The sequence below is a fragment of the Hippocampus zosterae genome, chromosome 3, assembly GCF_025434085.1.
Source record: "Hippocampus zosterae strain Florida chromosome 3, ASM2543408v3, whole genome shotgun sequence".
NCBI lineage: Eukaryota > Metazoa > Chordata > Actinopteri > Syngnathiformes > Syngnathidae > Hippocampus > Hippocampus zosterae.
Genome location: NC_067453.1, coordinates 20,060,691 through 20,079,980, shown reverse-complemented (window position 1 = coordinate 20,079,980; position 19,290 = coordinate 20,060,691). Strand labels below are relative to the sequence as shown.

Below are 19,290 nucleotides of genomic sequence, written 5' to 3'. Positions count from 1 at the left end.
TTGATCTTTCGTTAGATGGTAAGAGGCACAATAAACCTGATGTCATCCATACAACAAAATAAGTAATGGGTTCCTACTAGTATATCAGATTTTTGTGCAATTTAACTGGCCCGCATTTCACAATAAGTCAATTTGTAAATTGAGACAAGTGTTAATTGTACATTTTCCCTTTCAAAACGGTGGTCGCATCCATTTCAACAGAAAAACGAAATTTCCTTTTTCACGCTCATGGTGAAACCAAATAAAATGTAAACACAAATATTCCAGAACAAGATATAATTTACCTCAGAACGCACAGACAAAAATAACCATTCTATAATTAACCATTGTCGCGCTATGCTTGGTCGCGTTTAATGACGTCAGAACATCGGTGATGACGTCTATAAGTGAGCGGCACCGTTTCAGATTGGAATGGGAGCTGGCGATTTTTCCCCTATTTTGATCGTTTAATCCGTGAATGGCGCCGAAACAGGACCCGAAACCTAAATTTCAAGAAGGTATCACGCTCCTTGCTTGCACCTAAATCGAACTGTGATGATAATCAACGTCCGAGTGGGTGGATTGGAGCTCAGACATTAGCTAACATCTCCATCGCTGCTAGCCTTCATTGTTGCTGCAATGCACACAGCGCTTGTATTCATGTCTTTATTCACGGTATCATCTTAATTTGTGTTAAATTACACAATCATAACGTCAAAACCAACTTATTGATCAATTGAAAAACGTTTTCATTTGCAATATTTCGACCCCCTGCCTGTACAGGCTTTCCTGAGATAACTGCTAGCTGAGCTTGCCTAAATAGTCGAGGTTGGTTGACGTGTGCGCAACTATTACTGTGCAACAAATTTATTGTCATTACGTCATTTGTGCGCTTGTTTCCCTCTCAAAATGTGATACGTTTTGTTTGTCTAAAGCTAATTGATCTACTTGTACAGATTGCTGACCTGTATGTGAATGAATGTGTTTTCCAGGTGAAAGAGTGCTGTGTTTTCATGGGCCATTGCTCTACGAAGCTAAGGTACGTTTCCACAGCACTGCTTCTTGAACGTCTCCTTCTCAAAGTGTAACGATGATGTCTCTCTGCAGTGTGTTAAGATAAACGTCAAGGAGAAACAAATCAAGTACTTCATTCATTATAGCGGATGGAATAAAAAGTAAGGGAATCGGTTCACGTTTGTATTTTGGTTGGCATAAATGCCTCGTTGTCTTATTTGTTCTCTCTCTTCCTAGTTGGGACGAATGGGTTCCTGAGAGTAGAGTGCTGAAGTATGTGGACAGCAATCTGCAGAAACAGAAAGAGCTTCAGAAGGCCAACCAGTATGTCCCTTCAACAATTTTTCAGTTTTAAGACTTTCAAAAAGCATACACGGTGGTTAAAAAATACATTTATGTTCAAATGTGTGTGCCCAATGTTATGTGGCTGTGTTCAAAATTAACACATCACATTTAAGTTTGTGTTAAATGGAAGTCGATGCACACCTGTCACCATTTAAAGTTCTTCTGAAAACCCCCAAATAAAGTTAAGATATTATCCTTAGCTACAGTATTCCTGTTTTTGCTTTCCAGCAGAGGCCTAGACATTTTGTGCTAACACCAAGTGCTATTTGGAACCGTTCATAATTTCATCCGTCCACCTTGTGTGTGGCTGAAGCTGAAGAAAAACGACACACGTCCATGTGTTGCTGTACGAATAGTTTACTTTGGTGATGGGCAGTGTTGTGCCTGCACCAAACTTAACTTTTGGAATTAGTGCTGTGTCTTACAGGTTATAGGTCACATTAATGGTGTAATTGGTTTTGAACTATTTTTTTGTTAGTGTCACTTTATTGTATCACAAAAAATTATTTTTGTCCACGCTAATACCTATTTTACATTACTTTTTTTTCTTACATGAGTATTGCATATATAAGTTTGCCCGTGTTCATCTATAATAGCTGTGGTATTTATTTGTCGCCCTGTCCAAAAGGTTGCCTTTTTTTGGTACTACAAAACTACTGGTTACTCTAAAATGGTTCAATGATTTTGTTGTTTACGATGATACTAGTGCAGCGTGTTATACCGGAGACAAATTCCTTGTGTGTTCTACATACTTGGCCAATAAAGATGATTCTGATTTTGTCGCTTCTTTTCCTACCATAGAGACCATTATGTTGAAGGAAGAATGAGGGGTGCTGCACCGAATAAGAAGATACCTGCGACTTCACAGAAAAACGACGTGTGAGTGCAACATTCCCGACGCTTATTGGCTCTCCTGCTTTGCGTTGCCAGATCATCATTTTACAGTTGTATTTTTTTGTTCTATTACAGGAAAACCAAAAAGAACAAACAAAAAAGTATGTGCCTTTTATGTCATGTCTTGGAGTCAATCATGTCATATCACTTGTTCCAGTTTGTCATGCTGGTGTCTGTTAATGTAGACTAACATCAAAGTGTTTTTAGTAAGTTATTCCGGAGCTCTGTTTTGATTTACCGAATCTGTTTTACAAATATTCGTCACCTGCGGTGGATATAAGTAATGTAAAACAACCATGACAAATTACATTGCTCAATAGCAAATTTTAATCAGACGACTTTGTGCTCCTTAATGTACTTTTTGACGCCTATTTAAAAATGTCTTTACTTTATCCTCGCACATGAAGTTTTTGAGATATTTTCATGTTTTGGATTCAAGATTGACCTACAAAAGCGTGCGCATAATGGATTTCAACAGACATTGTAAATTCAGAAAAAAAATTGCACCTGTTGCTGAATCCAAGCCTTGCTTCACAAGTATGAATAAATAAAAAAATATATTATTATTTTGAAAACATGATTTGCTGGAGACAAATTTGCAATCAGTGTAAAAATTTTAAAAAATTGACTCAACACTTGCTGACCAGGAATTGTATGATTCTATTATTGTAATTGTTATTATTGTCCATATTATTGTTTATAATTATTATTGTATTTAAAGGCGCTGGGTGCATCTAATACTTGATTGAAGCATATTAATTATATCATTATCAGCTCTTTTGAGCTTCTGGTTTTACCAGATTTCGAAATGAAAAAAGTATTTTTATTCAAAAAGCCACGCACAGACAGCATTCTTTATCAAGTGATGGCACATCCTCGCTTGGAAAAATTGCACAAGTACCCGATTTTGAGACCATTTCTTGTTTCCAGCCAGTCTTTAACTCAGCCCACAGAATTTCGTTTGGCCCTTTTCCACCTGAGTCAAATCAAACCAAAAAAGATTGTCTGACAATTTCTATTTGATATTACGAAGGGAGAGTTAAGTGTCTTTGTCTGTTGTAGCTCCTGGTCCAGGAGAAGGTCCAAGTTCAGGAAGTGACCCCACCCACCCTCCACGAAAGAAGAGGGCTCGTGTTGACCCCACTGTTGAAAGTGTATGTTCGCCACTCTCCTATACGTTGAAGTTCGAGCACATTGTACTGTGTTTATTTATGCTGTGATGGGAAAGACGTGCTGTTGGCTGTCTCGTGTAACATCGTGTAACTTGATCTTGTTTGGGCAGGAGGAGACCTTCATAAACAGAGTGGAAGTAAAAGTCAAAATTCCTGAGGAGCTGAAACCTTGGCTTGTAGATGACTGGGATCTGATTACGCGACAAAAACAGGTTAGTGGTGTGTTTATTTGTTTGTATCTTTGGGCTGCTGGACGGGAACAACTGAATTGACTTGCAGTCAGTGACTCCCGTCAGTGGGAAAACGGTGACCCCTGGTGTTCTTTCTGGGGAACAATGTTTTAAGGCCTCTCTCGCTCTCTCGCTCTCTCGCTCTCTCTCTCTCTCGCTCTCTCGCTCTCTCTCTCGCTCTCGCTCTCGCTCTCGCTCTCGCTCTCGCTCTCGCTCTCGCTCTCTCTCTCTCTCTCTCTCTCTCTCTCTCTGTCTCTGTCTCTCTGTCTCTGTCTCTGTCTCTCTGTCTCTGTGTGTGTGTATTAGAGCTGTCAGTTTAGCGCGTTTTTATTGGCATTAATTTAAATGAATTTTAACGGAATTAAAATTTTTCTCGCAAGATTAACGCGGCACACGTCACAAGCGGATGTTACGATGCTCTATAAATACACCAGAAACAAAACAACAAGCGCGCTGCAGAAGTCCACGCCCATGTCTGTTTTACCAGACACGGCAGCTCGAGACACCAAAAACGGAAACTTAAAGAGTTTATGAATGGGAAGTTTACTTTTAAAAAGTTGCCAGATTGCTCCACTGACAAGACCAAAGTTACCTGTTCTTCTCTCTCTAAATATAGCATACAGGTACACGATGTATGCCACTGATGCGATTGTTACTTGTTTGGAACTATTTTGTGTGGAAGGTTACAGTGTTCTGAGCTTCTCTGTGTTCATCTGACAGTGACGGCGCGCTGTAGTGGTAGCGACCTCGCGAAAATAAAACGTCTCCAGTGTTGTCATCGAACCAAGTGTAGTCATCCGAAATGAGGTCTACACAAAACCATAGAGAGACTTCCGCGCAAGAAGGACCAACTCAATCAACATAGCCCGACTGTGTTAGGGGGAGTGAAACCCCCCTCTTTCAGAATGGTTTGCCCCAGCAGCAAGGGGGAAGTGCTTGCGCTTGTTTGTACGGCCGGCAGTTTTGAATACAGCGGCACATTGCGAACACTGGTGTCTCGTTATTCTCCAACAAACATGCAGAAACAGACTGCTGTGTTCAAAGCAAACTTGAGAAAAACGAAGTATGCAACCATGGTTTAAATCCACTATAGGCTGAGTACTAGTTTACCTTAGATGTGCACTTTATAATGTTATATTGCTCTGTTTTGATTTCATTAAAAAAGCTGTTAAAGCAGCTGTTGTGTGACAAAATATTTTTTTTCACTGTTGTTGATGGACAGTGAGATGTGTGACGTGTGAGAGATTGTGTGAACAACTGCTCCAAGTGAAAAATGTTCATGTAAAATTGAAATTGTTATTTCAGTAAATATTTGCATTTGGCACATAGAAAACTGATTCATGATTCCAAGTTGATGAGAGCATTAAAATGGGGAAAAATAGGACAAAAAATGTAAAAGGAAATTCTGAAACGATAAAAAATGTGTGAGTAATCATGATAAATTTTTTAGTTCATTTGAGTTAATTATGACAGTTGCATTTTTAATTAGATTAAATATTTTAATCGTTTGACAGCTGTGTGTGTATGTGTGTGTGTATATATATATATATATATATATATATATATATATATATATATATATATATATATATGCATACACACACACACAGATATAAATGTACAGGATTGGAAGTGTTTCAGGTCCCCTGATGAATATTGACCATTTTTGCCTCGAAACACCCATGCGTTGTCATTTTTGAAAAATGCCCTGATTGTGTGCTAAAATGCATATCAAATGTTTCGCCTTGTTGCAACGAAACTAAGAATGTCTAAGAATACTTTGACATGCATCCTAGCTCAAATGAGAGCATTATGTCCCCAAGTCTGAACCGGTCAACAACCTTTTTCTGAAGACTTAATTTCACATTAGCCGCTAACATTGTCAAATTCAACAGATATTAATGTCCAGTTATTTGTTTTCCTGCGTTGCCAGTTCTATCATTGGCAAAAAGGATTACCTGGAACTTTCAAAATGGCTGCAAAAAAAAACCTCGTAGTGCAGTATAAAAACACTGCAATTCTATACTATTTGTTATACTCTGAGCTTTGAAGTGTGTTATTTTGTGTCTTTGTGTTGTGTGATTCTTTGACATTGTTACTGTCTCAGGTTTTGTTTTTTTGGGGGTGGGGTTCTCTTTTTTTTGCTGTCATTTTGAATATTCACTTCAGTCGATTTGGGTCTCGTCGCCCAGTGTGCTGTGGTTCCGATGACCTTTTAATCCAATAGCACCACCCTGTGTTTGTTTTCTGTCTCCAGCTCTTCCATCTGCCTGCTAAGAAGAACGTAGATGCCGTGCTTGAAGATTATGCAAACTACAAGAAATCGAGAGGAACCTCTGACAGCAAGTAACGCCTGTTTCTAATCTTCCTCTACAGAGGTTTGCTTGTTTTCTTAAAGTGCTGTCTGGAGACTTAAAGGTTCTTTGATCTTGATCGCTCCAGGGAGTTTGCGGTGAGCGAGGTGGTTGCCGGCGTGCGGGAATATTTCAATGTCATGCTGGGCACGCAGCTGCTCTACAAATTTGAGAGGCCGCAGTACGCAGACATCTTGGCTAACCACCCAGATACATCCATGTCGCAGATCTATGGCGCCCCCCACCTCTTAAGGCTCTTTGGTAAACCATCTTACACAACATTACTCCCTCTGTTATTATCTGCTAGCAAACTAGGATAGCATTGTTAACATGATTATCTGGGGGGGTTACTGTCTTAATCAATTATCCTCCCATATTGTTATTTACTGTGCTAAACCTACCTCTCATGATACGTACTTCGATCATTCAAAATGATGATGCAATATGAATTAAATTGCATAATTCTAGAAATCCATCCACCAGTCACTTCATGAGGTGATTCTGGTGATGTGAATATCCAGTTATCCAATCACATGAGAGCACTTCAATGCATCGGGGTGTGTAAACAAGCTTGAGAGGACCTGCTCGTGTTCAAACTCGACGTGCAGAAGCACACAGTGAAGTAATCTGGGAGTTGTGTCTGTAATTTGTGGCGGGATTGTTTTTTCAGAAACAGATTATTTATTGGGCAAGGAACCATAAGAAAAACTGTTATTATGAAAACAAAAGTATCATTAAATACAATGAGTAAAAAAGTACAATTAAAGTCAGTTTCGGACACCTTTCCTCATTTTATTGAATTAAACAGACTATCATTTGCTAGTTTATAATAGGTTCAAGTCCTGTCATGTGCTGTGACTGTTTTTCCGAGGTTTCAAATATTGTAGTAATTTGATAAGTCTCTTAGAAATATTTAAACTACTCGCCGGAAGTTTTAGAAACAAGCTTCCAATTGGAAAACAAGCCAGGTTAGTGTCAGTTCTATTTGAGAACGTGTTGTCGGCACAATGGCCAGTCTTGTGACGTGTGTGCATTCAAAACATTCCAAGTTGAAAGACAATACGAGAGGACTGGAACCTGCACTCCTCCTGTCTGCTCACAAAGATGCACAACAGAAGGTTGGCAAATGCCCGTTTTCAATTTCTGCTCCAAGATCTGACCAGTTGGAACTGACTTAGAATCCATCCATCCATCTTGCTTCGTATCAACACTTGAGCCGCGGTGATGTCGTGGTGACGTGGTTACCGGGTTGCGACCATGTCTCATCTGTTCCTTGACCATGACAATCCTACACGGTCAACACATTTCAAGAGAGCCCCTTATGGAATGTGCAGGAAAATTTGCATCAGTATTTTTGATGCTGTTCAATCTGATATGTGAGGCGCTTCTTGATCATATTGTCCCCTTTTGGTCTTGCAAGTGCGAATCGGAGCCATGCTGGCTTACACTCCCCTGGATGAGAAGAGCCTGGCACTGCTGCTCACCTACCTGCAAGACTTCCTCAAGTGAGTTTTTTTAAATCTGGCTCATCACATCAGCTCTCGCCTGGACTACACTGCAGACACATGACGCTTGTCTCTTCGTTGCAGGTACCTCGTCAAGAACTCTGCGACGCTCTTCAGCGCCAGCGACTACGAGGTGGCCCCGCCGGAGTACCACCGTAAGGCCGTTTGAACTTTGTGATTAGGAGAACTTATCGTGGATCAGGATGAGTGGATCATTAAGGAAGTCTCGGACCAACTGGTCAAGTTTCTTTCATTCGGAAAGCTGCTAAGTACGCTCTCCTTGTATTGGTATGTTTTTTTTAATACCACCCATTAGTTTTTACGACCCGTCTTTTGACAAGGAACTTCAACATTTCACCTTTTGGTTCTTTGTTTTTGTTCACATACAGTCATTGTTTTCTAATAAAAGTGCTTCATTTCGTCACGCGTCTTCGTTTGCTCTCTGGGACTTCCGTGAAAGATTTTCTCAGAATCCAAGTTTGTTTGTTGGCTGTAACACTTGAGTGAGAATGAGATAAACCGGAATGTATTTCGAACTGCGGTATAATGTGGAAGTTCTCCGGCAAAGCAAAATGTCAAGGCGAATCACATTTCAAATGGGTATGTTGGTTTTTGGCACGTCAAAAGTATAAACTGCACGAACAGCTCCGGATCTAGCAATCAAGTGATGATTTCTCCAACTTGAAAAATAGCCTCAATGCGATAATCCTCTCAGAACATTAATTGATCTCTGATGGTTTGCGTTGACCGTGTCACAGTGCGCTGTTGTTGCCAGCAGATGTGATGAGAAGCATGTGATGCTGCAGAGAGAAATGTCAAACTCTCGGATGTTTTGCAGACACCAGCCTTTCCCTCAATTGCAGTGATGTATTTGACAAAAAAAAACAAAGATGGTAAATGTTTGTTTTTAGACTGATTTGTGGTTTCGTCAGTGCTGGCCGACTTGTACTTGTTAGAGCCAAAAGCACCATCGGAGGGATGGGGTTACTTAATACCATTTCCCCCATCGGACTTAACAAAAACCACATGTAACCATTTTTTTTCTTTGTATGCCAGATGTAGATCACTAAGACTGGCCTGAAGGAGACAGTGATTCTCTTTATTTTCCAAATTTATATCTTTAAATTAGTACCACTATCATAGACAGTTGTTATTTCAAGTACTTGCTCCTCTTTTACTCTTCAGATTTGGCACATGCATCTTAGGGATGCTCGGATTGAGCAGCGATCGATAATTAGCGGTCGACAATGGTTAGTCAAGTCAGTTTTATTATCAAATATGCTCTATGAGCAACATACAGCGCAGATGAAATTACTTTCCTCTTTCAACCACAGTGCACACAGGTAGTGCATTGAAACACACACAGCTAAAAGTAATGGCAGCAACCTGAACTACATAAAAATACATAGACAAAAATATGTAACAACAAACAGCATTTCAATCAGAATCAACTCTGAACTTCGATTATACCACTACAAAAGGTGTTTTTTTTAAGCCATTGAAAAGTTGACTTGCTGATGTGTTTTCACTTGTTTTGTTGTGATACAAACCCAAATGCGCTTCATCTTCATTTCACAAACTGATGTCCAAACATTCTCCTACAGGATTTTCTAGGAAAGAGCAGAATTTATGGTTCCATCAATCACAGCAAGTCATTCAGGTCCTGAAGTGCCAAAGCAGCCCCAGACTATGTGTAACTGTTTGCATGAGGTCGTTTTCCAGAAAAGCTGTATTACATTTATGGCAGATGGAACAGGATGCATAGCTTCCTAAACAGTCCGCCTTTCTTTTTGTCAGTCCATAGAATATTCTCCCAAAGGTGTTGGGAGTCATATACAGTAAATGTATTTTGAAAAAGTAAGATTAGCCTTGATGTTCTTTTTGGTCTGCAGGGGTTTTCGTCTTGGAACTCTGCAATGAATATCGTTTTTGCCAGGTCTCTTCGTCATTGTTGAGTCCTTAACACTGACTTTAACTGAGGCGAGGCAGGCCAGCACTTCTTTAGATTATGTCCTAGGTTGCTTTGTGACCTCTTGTATCAGTTGGCACTTTGCTCTCATGGTAGTAATTTCTCTTCGCTTAGCTGCTCCAAGACAGATCTTCCATATTTTTTTCCCTTTGTGGATAATGTCTCTCATCGCGATTCGCTTGACTCTTCGAGCGTTAGGATTTACTTGTGGTTATTTCTCATCCATTCTTAAAATTCTTTAGGTAATTTGGTTGCAGCTTTTCGAGATCATTTAGACAACTTCATTTTGTTAGACTGGTTCTATGAAGGTTATTTCTTCGTTGAGCAGGCCTGGATGTAGTCTCTGAATTCTATCCATTATCTGATCTGCTTCTCCTCAGGAGGGTCGCGGGCATGCTTTTAGCCTATCCCAGCTGTCTTTGGGCAGTAGGCGGGGGACACCCTGAACCAGTTGCCAGCCAATCACAGGGCACACAGACAAACCATCCATTCACACTCACAGTCGCACCTAGGGCAAATTTAGAATGTTCCATTCACCTACCATGCAGCATGTTTTTGAAATGTAGGAGGAAACTGGTGTAACACGGAGAAAACCAGCGCAGGCACGGGGTGAACATGCAAACTCCACACAGGCCCAGAATCGAACCCTCCACCTCTGCACCGTGAGGCCGACATGCTAACAAGTCGACCACTGTGCTGCCTGATCTGTGAAAACGAACTACAAGATGTGATTAGCCATAACGAGGAGCTAACTAAGTCAGTGGTTCTTAACTTGGGTTCGAGCAAACCCTAGAATTTCGGTATATCAGTCTCAGGGGTTCGACAGAGCCTCTGCAATGGAGGTTAAGACCGGGAGTTATGACGCGCCCCCTTGGCCCTCGCTGGCTGGTTCATTTCGTGCACAATTAAACACCTTGTACTTTCTTCTGCTACTAATTGTGTTGATTTTTTTCTGTTATTAATGAATGAATGAATGAATGAATGAATGAATAAATGCGTTTGTAAAAAATCATTTTTATTTGGGATGTTGTGATGCGAAGCAGCCACTAGATGTCAGGATTTCACAAAGCGTTTTCACGACTGAATTCCGCCGTTGTCTAAATATCGACATCATGTTTTAGTGGAGATCCACATGCGTGCACACAAACCACCAAAGCGTCATTGCAACACATAAAACTGTCATCCATTCCTCGGCTCCCTCCAAGATGCATCAATTCGACTACGGGGGATCAGTGACAACCGCAGCACCAGAATGTTGTCACTTAAACTGACTGATGGAGGCGATTTGTGCCTCATATGATTCCTCAACAGCAAATCCATCTGCTCTGCACTCTTTTTGAGGTGAAAAACCGCCAGCGTTTAATGTGGTACTGAATGTTTCCCCAGACTGGGAGTTAGTGGTGGACTAATTAGATACTGGGCAGCGAGTCTTAGCCGTGCATGGCTGCCAGAGCTTTGTGTGACTGCATGTCATTAGTAGTGGAAAAGTACACTCTCCACAAAGGGCTGCGGTCAGTCGGAGCCACTAAAACATGAAAGAACATATCCCGCTCTTCTGGGGGAAGGAATTTGCACAACATAAACAGCCTGTAAAATGGAAAACTACATCTGTGTGTATTTGTTTTGCTGAACGGCGGCCAGCGTTGGCAGTTCTCGCTGAAAGTCCTTCCAATAACAGTTCAGTCCAAATAAAGGAAAGGGCTGTTTGATCCATCTGTTTCCAATGCAAGCGGTACAGTATCGAAGCGCTTTCAGAGCCCAGGATCTTGCTCGCTGGGAGGCTAATTCATGAAAGCTTTCGGTAGGCGTTGAGGCCTTTTCTCAATTAGCTTTGCCGTCACGTTTTGTGAGCTTGCGTCTGCTGCTTGTCTCTCATGGCACATGCTAGAATAAAATACAGATATTACTGCCACGCTGACTTGTTAATGTGTGTTTGTGATCAGGAAATCTGGACGGACAGATACTACTGCTGTGACTACAAGAACATATTTAATTGACACTATTGCCAATAGTGTCAATTCATATACCGTAATTGGTGAGTTTCCAGTGATGGGAAAAAAGACGTTAAACCACCACGTGTTCTTCAATTTCTAGATCAGCTCGTGAATTAAACTCTTTTGAGCTATTTATTGTTGTCATTGTAAGTGTAACGTCCCGGTTTAGAGGCTTAATGCTTAACAGTGGTTCATGCACTCTGGTCTCTGTTTGTTATGTCTAGTTTGTGGTGACGTCATTAGAAGGCGCCGAAGAAAAAGCCATAAGAGAGACCGGCTTACACGAACCACTGTCCAGCCCACACAAATGTACCTTTTGTCGTACCGACAAAAAAAAGCCGATGAAACAAGGTTGGTGTGATAATTTTTTTCCCATGACTATGTTCAACAACCCAATTGTTTGAACCGAGCCGAGCTACAAAAAGCGAAAGTCTGAGTAATTAATGCCCCTCGAAAAAGTTTTCTAATTGCTTATAGATGCCACAGGATGGCGGCAAAGCATACATTAAATCTCTCAACTGGCTTCGATATAGAGTAGTTTCTTGGCACGAGAATACTATAAGATCGTAAGCACTACGCGAAACTCCTCAACTCTGATCAATATATTTCATTGGTGCAAAGCAGTACTTTTGTATCAGAGCATGACTACAAAAACAGCAACTGTGGAAAGCCAGGAAACACTGTTATTATGGTTGGAGTTTGCAATGACAATGGCAATGCAATTGCTGCCTTATTTGACTACATGAGCTGGAGAAAATAAGGAAAGACCTCTCAGTATGAGACACTCATCGTTGGGTATCCAGTGAAGTTTGATTCTCCTTATGACCTGCAGAGGGCAATATTGGCTACAAAGTACACTGTGAAGCAAGTTAGTAGTTTATTGAGTTGCCTGGTTTAACCCCATAAAACGAGGTTTCTAAGAGCAATTTCTCTCTACACATGATCACTTTGATGTGTAAAATTATAGAACCTGCTTTTCTTTTTTTTGGTAGTGATTAGCTTACTTACGGTCACATGATGGGATGGAGCCTACCTCATCTGACTTTGGACAAAAATCGGGGTACATCCTGGACTGGTTGTTGGCCAATTACACGACATATATAGAAAAACAACCCTTCATAGTCACATTCACAGCTGGAAAACGATCACAATATCCCCATACTTTCTGTCAAAGTCAGCAAAGGCCCTGTACTCGGATGTGTCAAAAAGATTATCCTCCTGACTGATGATCCATTGGTATGGGGTGTGTTGAGATGATTTTTTTTCTCCCTCCCCCAGCTGCATGGATTTGTAAATGTTAAAACTGTTCAAAATTTCAAAGATATGAGCTAAAACCACTTCACCAGGTCACCCGATAATAGTGCAGTTATTGTTAGATCAACAGGACAACTCTCCCACTGTGAAGAGTTTGTTTCTCATAGATCAGATAATGTGCTTTTCAGGTTCACGTTACACTGTGTATTCCAACCTAGAATTGTGAAGTCAAGGTCCATAAACGGCGACGTGATCCCCGCCCGTATGACTGCCAACATGCATATGTGCAATGGCGTGTACGTCAGATTGGAGGCTGATTAGGACATTAGGAGTTCTGAGTCGTGACATGTTGTCCAGCCGTTTCCTCGGTCAGCTCCGGCTTGAGTGATTCAGCGTGACCTCGCCGAGCCACGGCGCTGCCCTCGATCTTCTAACTATTCTCCTTCCTTGTTGACAGCAGCTCACGTCGGGGGTGCAGCACGCTGACCTCCTGCCAGTCTGCGCAACGGCGGAAAGGTAATGAGGAGAACTTCTCGACAGCTCTTTGCCTCGACTGACGCACACACACATAAAGTATTAAAAAAACGTTGGCAGACTTGATGTGCGTGTGGGGGTTTCCACACTTTCATCACTCCCGTTTCCCCTGTGCATGTGTTCATTTGATGTTTTACTCTCCCTTCAAGGGTTTTTACACACTATAATCACTCCTCAGGTGTGTACTAACATTTTATGTGTTGTTTTTCAAACGCAGACTTATGTAATGGAGGATGGTATGTCTCTGGGAGCAGAGCGGTCTGGGTTTTATTATGATTTAAGAGGCAAGTCACAATACTGGTACTGGCACATTGGGACATCTTCCTGTTACCACTTCAGGAAGTGGAAATGGAAAAACAAATGGAGAGTTGTCGTTCCTCCCCCCCCCCCCCATGGAATACAGTAACTTTTGTGACTGACTCACATTCTGTGTTCCAGTTAACCCCCTCCAACCCCCCACTAGAATAATTTACACATCTCTTAATGTACCTTCCTAGGAGGGAAAAGTGTCCTTTCACAAATCGACTGACGTATGACGCACAAATTTTGTTAATCAGGCCAAATTTAAGCATTTCCTCCCTCTTCAATTGCAGGATGTCTCGAAAGATTATCTGGAGCAATTAACATGTGGTGGTCAAGAGTGATTTTCTTTTTCTTCCTCCCGCCCCCCTCTATGATCTGCTCATGAACACCATCAGGGCCAACAATCGTAAATGTTGAATAATCCTGATACCTGCTGCTCCTTCGAGATTAGTCTCAGTCCTATAATAGATATGTAGTTTCGGTGATGAGACTTGTCCTTTTAGTGTCACAGGTGAACTGGGATCCAATTTTGGGTGACAGTAGGCATACACTGGTCGCCAACCAGTGTTGAGGGCGGGACAAACAATCATGGACATTCACCTTTAGGAAAATTTAGAGTTTTCAATGTTCACGGGAGGAATCCAGAGTAGCTGGGGAAAAAAATCAGTACACAGGAGCCCAAATTCAAACCTCCAATCTCAAAATTGTGAGCCAAATATGCTAACCGCAAGTGCGGCGTGCTGCCAAAAATCACTTATGGTGTTAAAAGTTGATAGGTGGCGATCTCGCTTAAAGCACACAATGGTTGATGATGTAATATGACTAAGTATGTCCTAAGGATATCTCATCCACCCCTTATTGACTAATTAATTGAGGGCACATGTCCTAATAATTTTATTTCCTCCACACAGTGTCAGTTGGATGTCATAAGTGAATTAAATTCTCCCTCATTGGTGGGTCGGTCTAGATGAAACAGAAATGGCACAGTCAATTAATCATTAATCCAGCATCTGCTCGTGGCGCCGTTTGAGAATCCCCTCGGATGTTTAATCACCTGATAGCGTTGTGTTGGAACATCACACAAGCGCTGTTGGACTCGCTGTAGCATCATTGAGCTCAAATGTTTTGATCCTCCTCCAAGTATGCTCATTGGATATTCACCGCCATGCGTGGAGCGTCGAGGGCCGCCGTGGCGATCCCACCCACGGCAACGCTCCATCAGGACCCGTGACTGAGGAGGATGTTGTGCATACGCAGCCTTGACGGCATGCTTAACCCAGAAGCCGAGCAGGGACAGGAAGCAGTTGACTTTTTTTTTTTCCCTGCCTGGGAATTTCCTCCTCGCCGTCAAGTGTGACCTGTGGTCAAGATGGAGGGGAATGAGGCTTACTGTACGTGTAGAAGTTGTCGAAAACTTATCAGAGGGGATCCAGTGGCCATTAGCGGCAAGAACAGCATCAATTATTTGCACTGGCAGATGTTCACCGAGGCAAATATGCATGAATGCCGAGCTGGCAGGCCTCCCTCAGCCTTCAGTGTGCATGCAGGAGCAGTTGTTATGCTGGCTCGTGTACAGACAGCATTCATCTGCGCTGCGTTGTCAGTGCCGCCAACCACTTTGGTGGAAATTATTTCACCCCTCAATAAGAGAACCGTGGTGCTCTATTACATTTGGCGGTCGGGGCAACATTCTTGGTGGGTTTGTCAGCACGTGGCCGCCCTCCAACAGTAGGTCTTGTGTGCTTGCACCCCTCTCCTCACCCCCCACGCTTTAACCCACAGATGAAAATGGTACTCTCGACGAGACCCCAAATGAAGCCGCTAGCCTGCCCGCCATCAAATAGCGGGTCGGAAATTGTGAATAATAATGTAAATATCACGTTGATGACGGACTCGTATTTGGAGGACGCGCTCATGCTGTAAGTGCATATGACTTCTGTATGAGTAGGAAAAAAGGTCAGGTTCAAGCTCGTCTAACACAGCCTGTAAAAGCAATCAGGACAAGATCACATCATTTTACACGTGGCAAGTCTGGACTGTAACTGATGTGAATGTAAATTCGTTGGCATGTTACGGTGCTGCATTTCCGTAGATGGAGAGGATGACCAGTGGGTAACTAAGTGCCACTTAAGTTGGCTAATGTAAAATGCAATGCAGTATTATAATCTTTTGCGTGTGCACATTTCACAAGACTTTTATATGTAATCTGCTCATTTTCAAAGTTAAGGATTCCCTGCCCAGTCACGGTGCTTCTTGCGTAAGGCGCTCTCCCCGTTGCGAGCTGCCAATAACAATAGCAAAGTTAGCATGAGACAAACGATGACTATTAATGGTGTGCAACCAAGACTTATGGAGCTTTGCTACAAGGAGGGGCTACGCCTACTCAGCGTTGTCATCTTTGCGACTTTCCTGAGCCCTCTCGTGACTATTTTTGAAGGATAGCGAGGAGAAACAATTCTAACATGCTTTGTGGTGGTCTGAGAAACTTCTGGATACTCTGAGACGCCCACTCAAGCAGGAAATGTTCAGCCCTCCCGTCCAGACTGTAAATGAATAGCAAGTGCTCAAAGCCGCTGTTGGCTAATTTTAATCTGCCCAACTGTTGTTGTGGAGGTGGTTGTGATGCAAATGACTTCATTAAAACCAGGCAAGCGCCGAGCAGCTCGGAAAAAGACACATTTTCAGAAATGCTGATACGAAAGATTAACTTGGTTGTTTAATTTCACACTTGATAGGTGTGCAGGCTCTCCAGAGACCGAGCTAGCTGTATACAAGCCAAAAAAAAAAAAAAAAGGGAAATGTTGACCTCCATTTTCACAGATGACTGTTTTTGTTTCCGTCGAAACTTCTATTTTTGTCTCTCAAATGCTTTTGTCAAAAACAAAGAACCACATCGATGCCATTTTTCAGAACAGCCCTTTACCCTTCATATAACCAGCATGATAATGCCCTGCGAGACTCATCCCTTTTGCTGCGCTCAGTATACCGGTATTTGTCTTCCATTCACAAAGTCGTTGGTAGTATTGACACACAGACGTTTATTTGTCTGTCCGATCAACAGAGGTCATCCCGCACTTTGTTTGTTTGCCCGGTCAATTGCGTCCACTAACAGAGCACGCTAGCCAGGAGATGTCAAAAAGGGTTTAAGCACTCATCAGGGGCCCCTCCTCCCTGTCCAGATCACTGGGTCCTTCACCCTCAATTCCCCGATAAGATGTCTGGAGTCGCTCCACAGACCTGTTGCTACTCGGACAGAAAACAGCCCTCGAAGGAAGGAAACTCGGGCAACTGTAAATATTTGGCCACCGGAGAGCTTTATGGCGTTTGTTGTAAAAGGAATTATAGCAGCGGGGAGGTGACGCATGGGTGTCAGAGGCCTTGAAGCAGCTCGTGTTTACAACATCGCCTGGGAATCCTCCCACGACTCTCGGCCAAGCCCGGAGAAGTCAACCAAATAAGCACTTGGGCGCACGGAATGCAAACAGGTTGAGGAAAACAGGTGTGAGCATGCTGCCCTGCAGGCCAATTGTGCTTCCAAGTGTGTTCACTTATTGCGGTGACTCACAGGCAAGACAGGACCATGTCCTCGCTGTGACTGATTTGAAGCATTCGAGTGGATAACATACTGTTATTTGCTCAGTAAACCCGCAGGCTGTGCAAGACTGTCAACAAGACTGTAATAAGACATTTGGAGTCACCAACGAATTTGAATGAACAGGACATATAAATGACAGGACCGACACGGCTAATAGCTTAGCATAGCGTGGCTACTGGAAACAAGGAAGTAGTAAGCCTGGTCTTTTTGGAGTTAAACAGGATGCAAAGCGATGATAATTGCCATGTGAACGTGTTGTTCCACTTTGAGCAAAGCTGGCGGCTATGTTAGACAAGGTTCATGGCAGCCTGTCTGAAATTTTATTCATTTGCTGATTAAATGGTTGTTGTTTTTACAAACAATTGTAATTGTTTGACCTCAAACCCGTGCCTCCATGCTTATCACTCGATTACCGCTTGGCTAGTTGTGGACGACTCATGAGGACAACATAAGGCATGAACATAAAACACAGCATGTGATGCTAATTGGCCTTGCTAGCTAAATCTAGTTTCAAATCTAGCTGAATCGCGCACACACACACACACACACACACACACACACACACACACACACACACACACACACACACACACACGCCCTGATGAGAAACAGCCTAAGCGGTGACTCACAGGCAAGACAGGACCATGTCCTCGCTGTGACTGATTTGAAGCATTCGAGTGGATAACATACTGTTATTTGCTCAGTAAACCCGCAGGCTGTGCAAGACTGTCAACAAGACTGTAATAAGACATTTGGAGTCACCAACGAATTTGAATGAACAGGACATATAAATGACAGGACCGACACGGCTAATAGCTTAGCATAGCGTGGCTACTGGAAACAAGGAAGTAGTAAGCCTGGTCTTTTTGGAGTTAAACAGGATGCAAAGCGATGATAATTGCCATGTGAACGTGTTGTTCCACTTTGAGCAAAGCTGGCGGCTATGTTAGACAAGGTTCATGGCAGCCTGTCTGAAATTTTATTCATTTGCTGATTAAATGGTTGTTGTTTTTACAAACAATTGTAATTGTTTGACCTCAAACCCGTGCCTCCATGCTTATCACTCGATTACCGCTTGGCTAGTTGTGGACGACTCATGAGGACAACATAAGGCATGAACATAAAACACAGCATGTGATGCTAATTGGCCTTGCTAGCTAAATCTAGTTTCAAATCTAGCATGTGATGCATGTGATGCTAATTGGCCTTGCTAGCTAAATCTAGTTTCAAATCTAGCTAAATCGCGCACACACACACACACACACACACACACACACACACACACACACACACACACACACACACACACACACACACACACACACGCCCTGATGAGAAACAGCCTAAAAACTGAGGCATGCGACGTACTTTTGCAGCCTGTTAACTATCGTAGCTCACACGTACCGTTTTAAAGTGCTTCCCTGGGCCCTCCGAGATTCCTATTCTTTGCTCGTGCCCTCGGTGAGTTGTACACGAAGCAAACTAAGAATGAGAATAACGTCGATAAAAGATAGAGCACAACAGTTCTGATCACAAGCTGCAATTGCAGACTGCTGAGAGTTAACAACTTCCGGTGACGTAATCACGCGCCACCGTAAATTCAAGATTTACCTGCTTTATTTTATTTTAAAATATTTTTTGGGTGAAAATGAGACTGATAAGATGATTCGGCTGCAGTGTACATTAACACAAAAATATACCACTAATATTAACATATTAACATGTTAATACATTATTAACATGTACAAAGACACACACTCGACACTCCTCGGATCTACTTGGGACCTGTCTTAGATCTACCGGTAGATCAGGATCTACCTAATGAGCACCCCTGCTCTAGGCTAATTTCTTTCTTCTCACCCGCCACTGAGCAACCGATGCTTTTTATAGGTCAGCCTGTCTGACCAGGTAGCTGAAATTGTATGGTCTAAACTCATCGGTTCTTATCAAAACATTTCAGATGAAATTGGAAGAAGTTGAGAGTACCGAGGGTCAAGCCCATTAAACGGAGATTGTGACAGACCTGGCAAAGTACTTCTGGATGAGCGGACAATTCTTAAATCAACCAAACATGGATGTTTTTGGAATGCGGGAAGAAGACAGAGTACCTGGAGAAAATCCACACAAGATTGGCTCGAATCCCAACCC

The 19,290-nt window shown here is 42.3% G+C and overlaps 2 protein-coding genes across 2 annotated transcripts in view; both read left to right on the top strand.

The window, feature by feature from the left end:
* pias1b (protein inhibitor of activated STAT, 1b) overlaps positions 1-19,290 on the top strand; it is a 70,985-nt gene that overhangs the window by 12,418 nt on the left and 39,277 nt on the right. The window lies entirely within an intron of this gene.
* Positions 340-7,913, top strand: morf4l1 (mortality factor 4 like 1). Its single transcript, XM_052061911.1, has 12 exons — positions 340-497; positions 972-1,018; positions 1,087-1,154; positions 1,231-1,317; positions 2,140-2,217; positions 2,308-2,333; positions 3,295-3,386; positions 3,515-3,616; positions 5,892-5,980; positions 6,077-6,249; positions 7,409-7,493; positions 7,578-7,913. Exons 1-12 carry the CDS (start codon positions 458-460, stop codon positions 7,660-7,662), a joined length of 972 nt encoding a protein of 323 aa, XP_051917871.1. The 5' UTR covers positions 340-457; the 3' UTR covers positions 7,663-7,913.